This window comes from Lethenteron reissneri, chromosome 61, assembly GCF_015708825.2.
Source record: "Lethenteron reissneri isolate LAM-NWPU_2019-01 chromosome 61, ASM1570882v1, whole genome shotgun sequence".
NCBI classification, from domain to species: Eukaryota; Metazoa; Chordata; class Hyperoartia; order Petromyzontiformes; family Petromyzontidae; genus Lethenteron; species Lethenteron reissneri.
Genome location: NC_083839.1, coordinates 8,322,874 through 8,341,038, shown reverse-complemented (window position 1 = coordinate 8,341,038; position 18,165 = coordinate 8,322,874). Strand labels below are relative to the sequence as shown.

General features: G+C 51.9%; 1 protein-coding gene across 5 annotated transcripts in view; it reads right to left on the bottom strand.

The window, feature by feature from the left end:
• Window positions 1-9,522, bottom strand: part of LOC133358297 (leucine-rich repeat flightless-interacting protein 2-like) — a 40,636-nt gene extending 31,114 nt beyond the window's left edge. For 3 of the 5 annotated variants that reach the window (XM_061576545.1, XM_061576546.1, XM_061576548.1), the window contains exons 1-3: window positions 9,062-9,522; window positions 3,066-3,152; window positions 2,130-2,147 (exon numbers count right to left, since the gene is read on the bottom strand). In XM_061576545.1, coding sequence (XP_061432529.1) covers window positions 2,130-2,147; window positions 3,066-3,152; window positions 9,062-9,163 — 207 coding nt within the window. In that variant the 5' untranslated portion in view covers window positions 9,164-9,522. The remainder of the gene's footprint in view (window positions 1-2,129; window positions 2,148-3,065; window positions 3,153-9,061) is intronic. The other 2 variants (XM_061576547.1, XM_061576550.1) reach the window with 1 other exon arrangement.
• Window positions 9,523-18,165: the final 8,643 nt, after the last annotated feature.

Below are 18,165 nucleotides of genomic sequence, written 5' to 3'. Positions count from 1 at the left end.
TCACAGCGACTGGCAAACGCATGCAGCGTCACCCGCTCACCGACACGACACGCACGCAAAGGCCACAAGACACATGACGTAGCGCGAACAACGCAACAAGAGACGACACACACGAGCACAGACACAACGCAGGCGCCAGAACGCGACACGACACACACAAGCAGAGACACAACACAGGAACCACAACGCGACATACACAAGCACAGACACAAAACAAACACCACGACACACACACACACACAAGCATAGACACAACACAAACACGACACACACAACACACAAGCACAGACACAACACAGACACAACACGACACGACACACACAAGCACAGACACAACACAAACACGACACACACACAAGCACAGACACAACACCGACACAACAAAAAACACCACAACACGACACACATGAGCACCGACACAACACAGACACCACAACACGACACACAAGCACAGACAACACAGACACAACGCGACACGGCACACACAAGCACAGACACAATACAAACACCACAACGTGACATGACACACACAGACACAAGCACAGACACCACAACGCGACATGACACACACAGACAAGCACAGACACCACAACGTGACATGACACACACAGACACAAGCACAGACACCACAACGTGACATGACACACACAGACAAGCACAGACACCACAACGTGACATGACACACACAGACACAAGCACAGACACCACAACGTGACATGACACACACAGACACAACACAAGCACCACAACACGACATGACACACACAGACACAAGCACAGACACCACAACGTGACATGACACACACAGACACAAGCACAGACACCACAACACGACATGACACACACAGACACAAGCACAGACACCACAACGTGACATGACACACACAGACACAAGCACAGACACCACAACGCGACATGACACACACAGACACAACACAAGCACCACAACACACAAGCACAGACACAACACAGACACAACGCGACACGACACACACAAGCATTCGTCGCGGTGTTGAAGCCGCGTTGGAAACTATTTTGGTCGAGTAAGTTTGAGGCCGGCAATTCTCGATTTCTGAAGCACCCAAAAGTACACGGCACACCCGCAGCACACACAAGAGATGCTCGCTTTGACATGACTGTCCGTGCGCGTAACCCGCGTGGCGCACAACGAGATGCGACGCGGCCAGCGAACACGCGAGACCCAAACGCAGGAGCGATGCACAGGGCCAACATGACGACGCAGCGAAGAGCGGGATTACCAACACTTCACCTCTTGATAAACCCATTGAGCTAACGCAGATAAACCCTCATAGCTAACACGGATAAACCCTCACAGTCAACACGGATAAACCCTCATAGTCACACAGATAAACCCTCATAGTCACACAGATAAACCCTCACAGTCAACACAGATAAACCCTCATAGTCACACAGATAAACCCTCATAGTCACACAGATAAACCCTCATAGTCACGCAGATAAACCCTCATAGTCAACACAGATAAACCCTCATAGTCACACAGATAAACCCTCATAGTCAACACAGATAAACCCTCATAGTCAACACAGATAAACCCTCATAGTCACGCAGATAAACCCTCATAGTCACGCAGATAAACCCTCATAGTCACACAGATAAACCCTCATAGTCAACACAGATAAACCCTCATAGTCACGCAGATAAACCCTCATAGTCACGCAGATAAACCTTCATAGTCAACACAGATAAACCCTCATAGTCAACACAGATAAACCCTCATAGTCACACAGATAAACCCTCATAGTCAACACAGATAAACCCTCATAGTCACACAGATAAACCCTCATAGTCACACAGATAAACCCTCATAGTCACACAGATAAACCCTCATAGTCAACACAGATAAACCCTCATAGTCACGCAGATAAACCCTCATAGTCACACAGATAAACCCTCATAGTCACACAGATAAACCCTCATAGTCAACACAGATAAACCTTCATAGTCACGCAGATAAACCCTCATAGTCACACAGATAGACCCTCATAGTCAACACAGATAAACCCTCATAGTCAACACAGATAAACCCTCATAGCTAACACAGATAAACCTGCCTAGCCAGCACAGACCAAGATCACGACACAGTTACCTTTTGCACCTGGAACATCTGATGGAGGGAAGACAAGGAAGAGCGGGGGGGGGGGGGGGGGGAGTGTGTGGAGAGCGTTAAAAGAGAGGAGAGACAGAGACAGTTTTCAGGATACGAGCTTCAGCAGCGACTTAGGAAAAGGCCACGGGGCAGGAGCACAACGGTTAAAACAAAAAAGGGCGCAAAGCAAAAGGAAAACGTCTCTCATCCGATGGCTCCAACACCCAGGCTGAGTGACCTGGGGGTTGGGGGGGGCCTGCCCCAGAACACGAGTTCTGAAACTTGCTAATTGACCGAATGAAACGGCATAGCAGTCTCGTGGAAGAGCGTCTAATCGCCGTCACCGATGCGTAGTTGCATCTCGCGTGATCGCTGCAGAATCAGAGACGCGAGCTGGAAGGCAGCCCAGGCGGCTTACCGACACCACCGACGTTTAGTGCCCGGGTGCGGTGTGTAAATCATCGCCACCGAGGATACAAAGGCGGTCGGGCGTGGTGCTAGCCACCCACTCCCTCGTGTGCCGTGCCGGCCCTCATAGGTGCTGCTGCTCGCTAACAGCACTTGCCCCAACAGCCTGTTAGGGCAATATGGGGAATCTTGTTCACACGTATGTGTGTGTGTACGCTAGTGCGTACGTACACCCACGTACGTCCGTGTGTGAATGCGGGTACCCTGGTGTGCATGTACACCCACGTGCGTGAATGCCTGTACCGTGGTGTGTACGTACACCCGCGTGCGTGCGTTCGCGTGTGTTCGTGTATGTGTGCGTGTGTGCGTGCGTGTTCGTATGTGCGTGTGTGTGCGTGTGTTCGTGTGTGTGCGTGCGTGTGCGTTCGTGCGTGCGTGTGCGTTCGTGCATGCATGTGCGTGCGTGCTCGTGCGTGTGTGTGCGTGATCGTGTGTGCGTGTGTGTGCGTGCGCTCCGCTGCTCCGCACCTCCTTCTGCTGCTTCTCCAGGTCCCGCATGCGGAACTCCCGTGCCTCCGCGCGCGCCGCTCGCTTCGCCGCCAGCCTCGCCTCGGCCTGCACGCGGGACAGCGCAGACGCGCCGGCACGGTCACCGCCGGTCGTCGCCGGTCGCCGGTCAGCCAGGGTCGTGGACGACCCTGGTCAGGTTCAAGGTCAGCGAGGGTCACGGGTCACCCTGACCAGGTGCGATATCTTCCAACACCGTGCAGTGTCGGTTCGCCGGCGCCACGGTTTCCGCGCTGGCCTCGTGTGCGTGCGTGCAAGCGTGCAGGAGGAGATGGAGAAGGAGAATAAGGAGGAGGAGGGTGTCTTGGCCGCCCACTGCTAGAGGCACGCTCCCCATGAGCGCACATTTTCCACTGGTAAACGGCTGCGAGTGCAAAGAGCGCGACCGCACGCAGCGAGGAGGGGAGCTCAGCACAGGCCAGGCATAGAGCTCAACACCCCCTCTACACAAAGAGCTCCACGCTACAGCCTGCACGCAGAGCTCCACTCTACAGCCTGCACGCAGAGCTCTACGCTACAACCTACACGCAGAGCTCCACGCTACAACCTACACGCAGAGCTCCACGCTACAACCTACACAGAGCTCCACCCTACAGCCTGCACACAGAACTCCACCCTACAGCCTGCAAACAGAGCTCCACCCTACAGCCTGCACACAGAGCTCCACTCTACAGCCTACACAGAACTCCACTTTACAGCCTACACACAGAGCTCCTCCCTACAGCCTACACAGAACTCCACGCTACAGCCTGCACAGAACTCCCCCCTACAGCCTGCACGCAGAGCTCCATGCTACAGCCTGCACGCAGAGCTCCACGCTACAGCCTGCACGCAGAGCTCCATGCTACAGCCAGCACGCAGAGCTCCACTCTACAACCTACACACAGAGCTCCACTCTACAGCCTACACAGAGCTCCACGCTACAGCCTGCACACAGAGCTCCACTCTACAGCCTGCACACAGAGCTCCACTCTACAGCCTACACACAGAGCTCCACTCTACAACCTACACAGAGCTCCACGCTACAGCCTGCACACAGAGCTCCACTCTACAGCCTGCACACAGAGCTCCACTCTACAGCCTGCACACAGAGCTCCACTCTACAGCCTGCACACAGAGCTCCACTCTACAGCCTGCACACAGAGCTCCACTCTACAGCCTGCACACAGAGCTCCACTCTACAGCCTGCACACAGAGCTCCACTCTACAGCCTGCACACAGAGCTCCACTCTACAGCCTGCACACAGAGCTCCACTCTACAACCTACACACAGAGCTCCACTATACAACCTACACACAGAGCTCCACTCTACAGCCTGCACACAGAGCTCCACTCTACAACCTACACACAGAGCTCCACGCTACAGCCTACACACAGAGCTCCACTCTACAGCCTGCACACAGAGCTCCACTCTACAGCCTGCACACAGAGCTCCACTCTACAGCCTGCACACAGAGCTCCACTCTACAGCCTGCACACAGAGCTCCACTCTACAGCCTGCACACAGAGCTCCACGCTACAGCCTGCACACAGAGCTCGACTCTAAAAACTGCATGGAGAGCTCCACTCTTCAGCCTCTCTTTCTTTCTCTCTCCTCGCCCCTTGTGAGATACCATTTGCATCGACCAAAACGCGATACAAAACCTAACGTTACTATTTAAACCGGGGCGCTCGGAGAAAAAAGCCCACACAAGCGAGGGGGCAACACTCTATCCCACACAGATGGGACAGACGGGGATTAGTCCACACTTTGCTGTTCCACTTTTTCATGGCAAGCCAGGGTATGCCAGGACATGCTCCCTGACAGAAAGCTCCCTTCTACACTCTGCTGCCCGGATATGGAACTGCCTACCTGAACACATTGCTGGTGAAATCACCGATTATGGTCTTCAGACCTTCAAATGCCGAGCGCACACATATGGGACATCTCCTAACTTCACCGCACGCCTTGCAGGGACTGAGTCTTTGAGCTGCAGTGAGCCACTGACGATGCCGATTCGATGGATGTACTCGTGTCTCGTATGGCTATCCACAATCGCACTCCAAAGAAAACAAAAACCTCCTCGATGTCCACGCGCGAGAAGTGAGTTTCTCAACATCGGAGTGCGATCCGCCAACCCTCGCCGCCGCTGCCTCCTCCACAGCGAATGGGTTTGCGGCCGCGTGCCGAAGGCGGAGCCACCAGCGGCCGCCTGGCCGCTTGTCCCCGTGTAACGCGGCGAGCAAACAATGACCTCACTTTTCACACTCGATCGTGAACGCCAACTGTAATGAGTAGAAGAGAAAAAAAACCCCGCTCATGTGATCGCAGAGTAAGTGCTTCTGATGCCAAAGCGACGCTGCGGTGAGATGAGGTGGGGAGAGCTGAATCCACAACAGCCATGCGATGGTGGTACCGATGCTAACGATCATGGCACTGCTGTTAATGACGGTAGCGCCGATGTTAACGATAATGATGGTGCCGATGTTAATGATGATGAGGGCAGTGAAGTTGGCCGTTGTGATAACAGTGATGATGACGATGATGCGAAACACCGGTCCAACACCTTCAGTGAGTGAAGTGATGAGGTCATCGCCTGGTTCAGTGAGCGGGGTGACAGGCTGTCGAGCTTGAAGCTGTGTAGACCAGCGGCAGCGACCGCCCCGGCTTTACCGCATCGCCGATTCTCAATTCCCCCAACGTCAACGTCGACGCCACGGAATCGCTGCCTCCTCCCTTCCCCTCCCAGGACTCGAACAGGAGCCGTTCGGCGGCACAGCGATGAGCTCAACACCAGCGACAGGGTGATGGTGTAACACCAAATTCATTGGGTAAGCGATGGCTACAGATTTGTAGTTCAGCGAGTGACCCAAGCTACGACTTCAATGCGTGGCTCAGTGACAGAGCGATGACCTCAATACCCGGTTCATATACAAGTTTAATAATCCGGTTCAGTGAGCAACCAACCGACCGTCGAGTTTGAAAGGTGGAGGCTATTGCTCGTGCCTACGCGAGCTTCAGAAAAAGGTGCAACCCTGTGACTGCTTGCATCACACCACTGCGAGCAGAAGGGCCTCCACACTAGAGGGAGCACTGAATAGCCCCTCTGTAAAAGTTGTTTGGCCTACTCTTCCACGCTGGTCAAAGTTGTTGGAAGAGGTGGGAGTACCCACACATTACTCTGCCACCGCACGCGACCTGCCGACCGACTTAACGGTGCCGTTAGCCATTCACACCACTGGCACTGGGTGGACAGAGGTGGTGGTGGGGGGGGTTGGCGGACTGAAGAAACTTGCGACTTTGTTTCAGAATCAGGATATTTATTTATACTGGAGGAATCCGATGAGCTACAAAGCTCTTTTTCACAGACGTTTCAACTGCTGTGCCGGCAGACGGAATCGAACCGTCGACATCTGGGTCACAAGTCCAGCGTGCCGACCGCAAAACACTGCCTTCATTTACGTAACGCATCGCTAATTTCGTGAGTCCCCAGCGTCAACATCGGCACGAGGGTTGGCAATGCCCGCAGTCTGCCCCAGGGCCTCTAGGCCCTGGTCCGAACGAGGCTTCCACGTGCGTGGACAGAAGGCATTTGCGGTGGCGAAGGGTAGAACAATGCAGCGAGTGTTAAAACTCTCCGTGCGCTCGTGTTTCTATCCCTGCAGAGAAGGGCCGGGACGGGCCGGGTCAGAGGCGGACACAGCAGGGGAGGAGGTGAAGAGAGGGGAGCTAAATATCGTGGAAAAATAACAGTGCCTGCATAGCGTCATCGTCATCGTCAGTGGCCGTGATTGATCCACTGCTGGATGAAGGCCTCCCTCCCCCTCGTCGTCACAATCTCTTCGCGGCTTTGCGATGGAACAATCCGCCTGGCAAGAGCCGATTTCGTGGCTCATAAATAAATGGATGGCCCAGCTCTGTTTATTTACCCCCCCCCCCCCCCCCCGCGTCGAGGAGGTCTTTCTCCTTGTTGGGTGCACGTGGTTGCATCAATGGACCCCCATTCATTCGCCCGCTTCAAGTAGAAGAGTCAGCCGAGCAAGCGCTGCGCGATCAACTCACGCGGTTCACCAGGAGGGTTAGGGAGACACCGGGAGTGCGAGGAGACGTGAACACAGGAAATGCAGGGGACGCGGGGACGCGACAGCATGGAGACACAGGGACACGCGACACTGGGACAGAGGGACACGGACGTTGGGACGCACGGACATGGGGACGTGGACACTTGGGAACGCGGAGACATCGGGACAGGGGGACGCAAAGGCACAGACACAGGGACATAGTGACACACCTCCGGTTACCACTGCTGGCTATGTACGGTGGGAAAGAATGTCAACATACGTACACATACATACGTAGGGCAAGGGGACCCAGCGAGAAGGAAGAGGCATTAATTATAGATTTGAAGCTTTTGTGACTGCAAGGATTAATAATCTGATGAGGGAGGCTCATGTTGCCTCCGAAACGTCGTGATTTAATTTAGTTGTTTTCATTTATTTTATTTTATTAATTGTTTTAACTACGTGACTTTACCGATAAAACCAAAGAGTAACGAAGAGGCAAACAGATACGGGGAGCATAAAAAGACACCGGGACATAATAAAGACAGGGAGAAGGGACAGACATGATGAGACAGGGACACAGAGAAAAGAGGAACAAGACATGAGTATGGAGACAGGAAACATAGGGGGACAAGGGGGTCACAGTCTACGCATGAGACACATGGGACACAGACAAGGGATGCGCAGAGACACATGATGCACGCAGACACAGAGATACACGCAGACAGAGACGCAGACACACATGGCACAGAAACGCAAGAGACACAAAGGGGAAAAAGTGGCTAAAAAGACACGGCAAAGATACATGCAGACACAGAGACACATGACACGCTTGAGGGACAGACACAGAGACACATGACACGCTTGAGGGACAGACACAGGACACACATGAGACACACAGCCTTTCGACAACGAAGACGAAGATCCTAGCGAGCACCTATGAAGGCCGGCACAGCTCGCAAAGGAGCGGGTCGCTGTCACCATGCTCGGCCGCCTTTGTCTCCCGAGTGGCGATGTTTACACATGACACCAGCTACTCACCTGCGGCCGAGTCAACCTAGAGGAGGCCCACGAGGACACGTTTCATATACACATCCGCCACCGTTATCATCTCGTGAGCGTGAATCGGACAGAGACACAATACAGCCAGCGAGAGACGCACACACGCACCACGCACACCACACGCAGCACACGCACACATCAACCGCACACACACACACCACACACACACACATTCACCACAAACACACACACCACACACACACACCACACACACACCACAAGCACCACACACACACACCACACACACCACACACACACACATTCACCACAAACACACACACCACACACACACACCACACGTGCACACCACAAGCACCACACACACGTGCACACCACAAGCACCACACACACCCTACACACACACATACCACACACACTAACCGCACACACTCACCACACACACCACAAGCACCACACACACCCTACACACACACACCACACACACTAACCGCACACACTCACCACACTCACGCACCACACACACACTAACCGCACACACTCACCACACGCACGCACACACACTAACCGCACACACTCACCACACACACCACACGCACGCACGCACACACACTAACCGCACACACTCACCACACACACCACACACACACACGCGCCACACACACAACACACACACACCACACACACGCACACACACACACACCACAAGCACCACACACACACGCCCCACACACACATACACCACACACACACCACACACACGCGCCACACACACAACACACACACACCACACACGCACACACACACACACCACAAGCACCACACACACACCACAAGCACCACACACACACGCACCACACACACCACACACACACACGGTGGTGTTAGGACGCTACCTCTCGGGCGATCTGGCTCAGTGCCTCGTCCTCGGCAGAGAATCGGTCTTTGACTGAGGCCCTGCGTCTCCCCACGCCGGCGGCGTGGTTCGCCATGTCCATCGCCGGCGCTCCTCCACCACGCACCTTACAGCAGCTCCTCTTCCTCCTCCTCCTCCGTCTCTGTCGCCTCTCTCGGTGTGGCGGCGGCGGCGGCGGGGGGGGGAGGTCGCGAGCAGGACCCTGAGATTTCCGAGCCCGTGGGAGGCGTGAGACTCGACAAGAACGGCGGTGGAAGGACCCGCGGGGGGTGGAGGGGGGTGCCCAGTTGACTCGCTCGAATGCGCGTCTCGAGAGATCGCTCACGGAGCCCGCGGGGCGCGAGGTGCCCGCGGGGTGCGGCGCGAGGTGCCCGCGGGGCACGGATCACGGAGCCCGCGGGGCGCGGCGCGAGGAGCCCGCGGGGCGCGGCGCGAGGAGCCCGCGGGCGCGGCGCGAGGAGCCCGCGGGGCGCGGCGCGAGGAGCCCGCGGGGCACGGATCACGGAGCCCGCGGGGCGCGGCGCGAGGAGCCCGCGGGGCGCGGATCACGGAGCCCGCGGGGCGCGGCGCGAGGAGCCCCCGATGAGGTCGCTTGGTACCGGCGTTTAAACCTTCAATGAGTGCTGTTAGTTGCTGGCCGCGCGTCGTTTTTTTTTTTTTGGGGGGGGGGGGGGGGGGCTATTGGGTCTGCCGCTCAGCAATCGCGAATTTTAAATAATAACACTATTATTAGGACCGGGAGTAAATAGTTTAAAATACCAACCAGAGGTAGCTGGTAGTTGATTAATTAGTGTTTGGCCGAGCCTAAATGTCGTACTGCAGCTCGTTCAATGGCCTCGCGACAATGCGGGTTTACCGCTCTGCCATCAGCACAACAAATCTGTTCACAATCCCGTCCCGAGTCGCTGTTGCACGAACGTGCGATCGTAAATAGCAAATACCGTGACACGAGACGCCTCTTATCGAGTATCGCTCGCCCGCTCTCGGCTGATCGAACGGCCCCGTTATCAATTCCTGCGCTCCGTTATCCGAGCCCGCGCTACGGAAACATCGCGCGGCCCGCAATGTTCCCCCACGTTAACCCGCATTATTCTCACGATCTGCACGACTCCCCAGCTAATTACAACATTGCCTTTGTCCCCCCCTTCTTGCTCGACCCGTGAGCGAACTGCAATCTCGCGTGAGAGGTTACGACATTAAACCGGTTTCACACAAAACAGCAATAAAATAAACATCCACAACGGCGAGCAGCGAAGCTCGGAGCAGACGAATGCACTTACTTTGCTTAGCGCTGTTGGGAAATACGCGGTGGTGGAAGGGAGTGGAAGGGGGGTGGAAATGTTTACTAAATAAATTTCGCTTTAAATAAGCAGATAAAATCAGCGGTCCCCCATTGCGGCCTGGTCGGAACGAGGAGGGGGGTGCAGACCACGGTCTTGCCTAGCGCGACTGCGGGCCGAGGTCGCCCCCCCCCCCCACCACCACCGCGACCGCAGCCGGTCCCCACGTCGCACCCGTAAACCGCCGGCGATACAATCGCGGGTTCGAGCCACGACGCACGCACGCGGCTACTCGATCTTCGTAAATCAGAGATTAGATTCCACCGCGTTGTTTTTAGTAAAAAAAAAAAATCTGCCACTTGATTACAAAGCGCGCAAAAAAAGCAAAGCTGCCGCCTCGGCTCGTGCCTCAAGCCGACGGCCCCGCACTGAGGCTCCCCAGCGCGGACGCGCCGTTCGATCCCCACCCGGCATCGATTATTCTCGTCATCGTTATTTTGTGATCCGCCTCAGGTGCGGATTATAAGACCCCTCCCCCCCGCATCCCACTCCGCCCACCAAACGTATGCCACAATGTCAATAAAGTTGTACAAATCTGGTCTATTATACACGCCAACCGGATTATAAGACGCACCCACCCCCTCGTCAAACGTATGCCCCAATGTCAATAAAGTTGTACAAAATCTGGTCTATTACACACCAACCGGATTATAAGACGCACCCACCCCCTCGTCAAACGTATGTCCCAATATTAATAAAGTTGTACAAAATCTGGTCTATTACACAAGCCAACCGGATTATAAGACGCACCCAGCCACCAAACGTATGCCCCAATGTCAATACAGTTGTACAAAATCTGGTCTATTACACACGCCAACCGGAGTATAAGACGCACCCAGCCACCAAACGTATGCCCCAATGTCAATAAAGTTGTACAAAATCTAGTCTATTACACACGCCAACCGGATTATAAAACGCACACCCCCCCCCCCCCCCCATCAAACGTATGTTAAATTTCGATTTAAAGCTTTCGTGACTGCAGGGATTCATCTTCTTGGTTCTTTCGGTAAAGTCACGTAGAAGGGAAATAATAAAATAATAAAAATAAAACATTATAAAATAATTGTCACTATTTAATGTTTTATTTTTATTATTTTATTATTTTCCTTCTACGTGACTTTACCGAAAGAACCAAGAAGATGAAACGTATGTCAATAAAGTTATACAAATCTGGTCTACTTACACACGCCAACCGGATTATAAGACGCAGCCCTCATCAAAGACATTGCTTTAGAGTTTAGAGAAAACATGTATACCGTATGTTTCAGGATTATAAGACCCACCGGGAAGTGAGACGCACTGCACCTGTGTACCCCAGTGTCAACAACGGTAGACAAATCTGGTTAGACAAACACAAAATAACGTTGTGCGAACGTTGGCCAAACATTCCACGTTTACCGGATTATTCACTGAAGGCGGACCCGTGATCAAACGATTTCAATAGAGGGGGGGGACGATAGCATATGTACTCTTTGGTTCTTTCGGTAAAGTCACGTAGGTGAAAATAAAATTAAAATAACTAAATCACGACGTTTCGGAGGCAACACAAGCTTCCATCATCAGGTGGAACAATCCCAGCAAAAAATGTTTTACTGTCGTGGGCAGAATTTTTTTTTTTCTGGGGTTGTTCCACCTGATGACGGAAGCTTGTGTTGCCTCCGAAACGTCGTGATTTAGTTATTTAAATTTTATTTTCACCTTCGTGACTTTACCGAAAGAACCAAAGAGTATGGATCCTTGCAGTCACGAAAACTTCTAAGTCTAGATAGCATAAGTATATATAATTGAGGAATCCGATTAGCTATGGAGCTCATATTCTTTAGTTCTTTCGCTAAAGTCACGTAGATAGAAAAATAATAATAAAGTGGAAAAAAATAGAAACCACGACGTTTCGATCGCAACACAAGCGGTCGTCATCAGGAAAAGGGGGTTAGCCTCTAAAGGCAAACAGTTTATAAAGGTTTAAAATGAGCGTAGCCCAAGTGTCAGCAGCATGGGCGGGACAGCTAAATGTTAATGTCAGTGATGGTCGTAGTGGGCAACGACGGCGCTGGTGGTGGGTTTCCACCAATTCAAGGGCTGCCACGTAATCATTGCACCTCGCTTTACACACTCACACTGGTGACGGTGGAGGTTGCTGCTAGTGGTGAGGGTAGTAGTGGGTAATGATGGTACAGGTGGTGGGCTTCCACCAATCAAGGGCTGCCAGCTCTAAAATGGAAACATCACAGCCAGTTATGACTTGAACTGGTTGATAACGTCCTTCCAGTGATTGCTGAGTGTGTACCCATCTTCTCGGTTGAAATTGTGTCTCTGTCTGTATATATGGATGGCTTCATGAACTAATCTTTGTTGATAGCCAGTGGGTTTGCAAATTATCTTCGTCCTTGAGAAGCTATGGAGCTCTTCATAACCGAAATGCAGGAACAGCAAGTGTGTCGAAAATGATAATTATTTTCATCAGCGCCCAAATGATGGGCCACTTTGTTGAGCTCCTATCATTTGTGGTAGCAGGTATCTTCTGAAAAATAAGTCAATACCTCGGTGGGCTTTGCCTGGTTAGGCTAGGGATGGTTTATTTACATTTGTATGTGTCTTGGGTGATGTGTTTACCTTTCTTGTACGTTACACTACTTTCGTGTTCTTGTACTGCTTGTTGTTGTAACGTTCTTACCCCGTGCCCTTACTGGACATCTGTGAATAAAGAGCTTCATAGCTCATCGGATTCCTCCTGCAGTAGAAATACATATTCCGTTTCTGATCTCTCTCTCTCTCTGACACGTGAAAAAGACACGTGTGGGAAAAAAGCTTCATAGCTCATCGGATTCTCCCAGTCTAAATACGGATTCTCATTCTGACGTGGTTCAAGAAACACGTGGCCATCAACATAAACGAGAACAACAACACGAATATGTAAACAACAACACGAATATGTAAACAACAACACGAATATGTAAACAACAACACGAATATGTAAACAACAACTGAGCAGTGCGCATAGGAGCAAGGGAGACGCGCGCTTGGATTTACCACTGACGCAGAGAAAGAGGAACACGTGGATTCGAGAGCACACATTCGGGTGAACGACATCATCACATAATTGTCAACCCGTAGGGTTTACCCGTATTCTTGTACAGGGAAATTGAGTTTTCAGGTCCATACGGCATATAGCCCTTTCAGTGCGGGCAAAAAAAATGATGTGTTTATTTGTTTGTGTTCCTCCCTTGTAATGGGATTTATAAGGCCATGCGGGTGACCAATAAGGTCTGAATTGGTCTGTAATAAGGTAGGGACACCGATAAGGGGTTGACATGTGTTGTCATCATGAGCGGGTTGCTTGGGCAGGGCACGCGGTCGCGGCCAGAAACCGGGACGATGATGTCCGACGGGCGAGACTAATACCGGAGCGACAGCCGACAGGCATGGAACGCGTCCCATGAGCAGGACGTGCACAGACGGGGGGGGGGGGGGAGATGGAGCAATGATGATATTTGCTCGTGGTGTGTAGAGCAGGTGCTGGGTGCGATTGTTACATCGCAGGGCCGCGGGAGTTGGTGGCGGCTTTGGGCAGGGAGGCCTCATCCAGCAGTGGATTGACCATGGCTGCTGCTGATGTTCTAATTATACCAATCTGTGCCGATGCATTCTGTGATTCGCTCGTACTGTAATTAGCAATCGAGGCGCAGACGAAATTGAAGGGAATCGGCCCTTGGTTGGAGTCGTGACTCAATAATTAATTATTGGTGCAGCAATCGGAGGGGGGATGCATCGTCTGGAATAGTGGGACGGAGGGAGGGGTGGGGCACTCAATCGGCTGTCATCATCAGCGATCAGAATATTCTTAGGTTTTTTTCGGTAAAGTCACGTAGGTAAAACATTTAAATTAATAAAAGTAAAATAAAATAAAAAACACGACGTTTCGGAGGCAACACAAGTCTCCGTCATCAGGTGGGACCGTCACAGCCAGATTTGCTGCATCAAGTGAGTAAGGGATTACATCTTGAATCCTTGCCTCACTTGATACAGCAAATCTGGCTGTGACGGTCCCACCTGATGACGGAGACTTGTGTTGCCTCCGAAACGTCGTGATTTTTATTTTATTTTATTAATTTAAATGTTTTACCTACGTGACTTTACCGAAAAAACCTAAGAATATGAATCCTTGCAGTCACGAAAGCTTCAAATCTAGAAGCGATCAGAATCTTTATTCATCCCTGGGCAGAAGGAATCCGATGAGCTACAAATCTCTTTTTCACAGATGTCCAGTAAAAAAGAAAGAGGGGGGGAGGGAGAGATTCAGAAAGTTACGACAAAACACCCATTACAGTGCAAAGTAGAGAAGAGGTAAGCAAGTCACGAAAAAAGTATTAACAAAAAAAATGAAGTGCAGGAGTCAACTTTGGATGAAGCGTCGCCCTTCTCCAAAGCCGTTATAGCGTCTCCCAATCATCCCGTCCACGCGGGTGACAGTCCACGCGGGTGACAACACACAAGCGACAGTCCACGTGAGCGACAGTCCACGTGAGCGACAGTCCACGTGTGCGACTGTACGCGAGCCCCGATGCCATCGCTCCATCTCCTCGGTGGAACTCCGTCCTCTCGGATGCGTCCCGTTGGCCTCCTTTGGCCGTTGTCACTCCGTCGCGATGTAATTTTAACTTGGAATAAACGTTGAGCTCTAAAGCTCTTTATTCACAGATGTCCAGTAGAGGCACGGGGTAAGAACGTGACAACAAACAGTACAACAACACGATAGTAGTGCAAAGTACAAGCAAGGTAAAAAAAATCACCCAACACACACAGACGCATCACTGAACCATCCAAATTCTACCAGGCAATGCCCCACTGAGGTGTTCACTTATTTATCAAAAAGCGACATGGCGACCACAAATGATGGCAAGCTCAACAAAGTGGCATGGACAGCACCACAACGTAATCCACGTCGTCTAAACGTGCGTATGTTTCCACATGCGGAGCGTTGTCTTGCTTGCTAACTCGGCAAATGTCACGAAACAAATTCCGCGTTGATTTCGTTTAAACGGCGGCGAAAATTCTAAAGAGAACACAGGATCATTCTCATTTTGCAAGAGTGACACGGGTCCACTCGTCTGCCAGTTAGGGGAGTGGGGTGGAAGTGATCACCGCTTGCTGGCTGTGCGTCTCATCCCATTGGAGCGAGTCATTTGCCCTGTAATATTCGATATTTGGCAGATTTGGGACTTTTTTTTGGAACGCCAGCAACACAAATTGCCGAACAGGAAAATCTTTAACCACTGTCAAGTGGACGGCGCGGAGCAGTGCCCATCACGGTCAGCATTACTCGCGGTATTAACCAGGGGCGGCCGCTGGATTCGAACCGAGAGCCGAACGCTTTACTCCACGTCAGCGCCTGATGTCTGTCGTACGAAAAAGTACGTCAGGCAAAGGCGCAGCCTCCGCAACGGCAAGATGACACCACCGCTGGCGGAAGGACCCTCCTCCAATAGAGCACCAGAGCTCTCACGAAGACGGTGGTTAACCTTTTGTAATAAACGACTTCCACGACGACTCTGGACTCGTGTCTTTTATTCAACAGAATGTCTGCACAGCTCCGCGCTCTCTCTGGGTAGTTCTCTCGCTCCCCCCCCCCCCCCGCTGCCTTGACGATCCGTCTCCGTCTGGAGGAGATGCTGCTTCGCCGGAGGTTCGCCACGTGGTCGTTGGCAAGGACAGGTAGAGCGGCGATGCCGTCCGGACCCGAGGCTTCCCACACCGACCCCAAGTCCTCTCCTGCCCACGCTTATATGCCTCCCGTCGGAGCTAAGCTCCGCCTACAGCCCCCTCGTGGAACCGTCTGGATGGTTCCTGTATATTCCACGTAGCTCCGCCCGCTACCTTTGGCCGAGTTCGAATCCCGACTCCAGATTGGATCGGATTACCACCGCGGTGGCCATGCAGATGTCCCCTCTCATTCCACTTTAACTGCAGCCTAGCACCCCTATGGTTCTCAATCGTAGACAAAATGTGCAATGTTAATGAATACATAGAGGGCTTGATGAAACAACGCAAGTTGTACTTACGTTGCCCGTGCTTAATTTGTTTGAGATTATTTACCTTCTAAAAATCTGGCCACGTCTCACCCAGAAAGGGCATCTCACACCCCAGGTTAAGAAAAATCACTGAACTCAAGAGGGCATTTTGGCCTACTCTTCCGCGCGTGCCATATACGCCTTGAAAACGGTGGCAGTACTCGCACTTTAAGCCACCGTACGCTACCGAAGGAGGGACTTTTATTTTTTACTGCTGGGTGGACAGAGGGGGTGGGTGGGGGAGGGATTTGTGAAACCTGCAGCAGGATTGTTCAACCTTTATAATACGAACATCGGTTAGTCCACTGGCTCATGGCCACGATTTCGCAAATGTGTTTCCCCAGAATATTTGCAGATACGGAACAATTGTGACGAGCAAATGCATCGGCTTCAGTCGCATTGGGAGTCACCATGAAGAAGGGTCTCGCCAGAATGGCTCAATGTCTATTGGGTGGCCCTGTCATCGTAAGACTACCGTGGATCAGTTTCAAGTTCACCGACTCATCAGCAATGCGTGTGACCTCATGCATCAGCTTAACGGCCACATACCCATCGTGGACAGTGCTGTACATGTAGAGCGCATTTGTAAATCCACTACTGGATGAGTGCCTCCCCATGCAGTGTGGGTCATGGTGACTATTGTACAATGTTTACTTCCTCGCCTGGTATGCAGGTCGTGGATTCGATCACAACCCTGACAATGCCTGTATATTTGAAATTTGTATGTCTCTCTCCCCGTGGTCGCATGGATTCTTCTCCGGATCCTCCGGTTTTCCCTTCCACATTAACAATCAACATGCGTTAGAGTATGTGACTGCTCTACATTTCCACACGATAAGCCACTCCGTAGAGATTTCATTTGTGATAGCCAGCTCAGTGGGCCTTACCTGGTAAAATAACAAATAGATTACACTTCCATCATGCTGGTCAGAGCAAGTTGAAGGTGGGCACACAGACGTGACTCAATTTTATAATCGACTGTGAAATGGAATCGGAATTATGGTGGAAATATATACAAAATTGTGACTCTCACCTGATTATTCATATATTTATTATTCAGTGTAAACTCTACAAAACCATTGTCACACACCAGACTCGTCATAAAACTTCACACAATTAATTAAGCTTATAAAACATGTAAAAAAAACCACACAGACCTGTTTTTTATTAGCCAAAACACAGTCAAATATTCATACGCGGACGAATCGTTAATAATTTGTACGAATACAAAAAACAAACAAGACAAAGATCCCCCATGTAGCCTTAACAGACTGCTGGGACAAGTGCTGTTAGCGAGTAGCACCTACGAAGGCCGGCACGGCACACGAGGGGGTGGGTGTCCAGCACCACGCCCGGCCACCTTTGTCTCCCTAGTGGTGATGTTCCCACATCGCACCAGATACTGATTTGAGGCTGAGTTGACCTAGAGGAGGCCTGGGACCAGTTCAGATTATCGTCATCGGTGTTGGTAGCCGTGAACTGGATTCGATCTTCGGCTTGTAGCCAGCTTCGTAGCGCAGTGCAAAGTAAATAAGCCGCCGCGTCACCGCTCCCCCCACACTCAACTCGGACTACGCAGGCACACACAGCTCAAACCAGTTTGGAATGCACCACTGCCACATGCAAACCCACTGGCACAGAACCACCGCCAATTCCCAATGGAAACACGACCACTC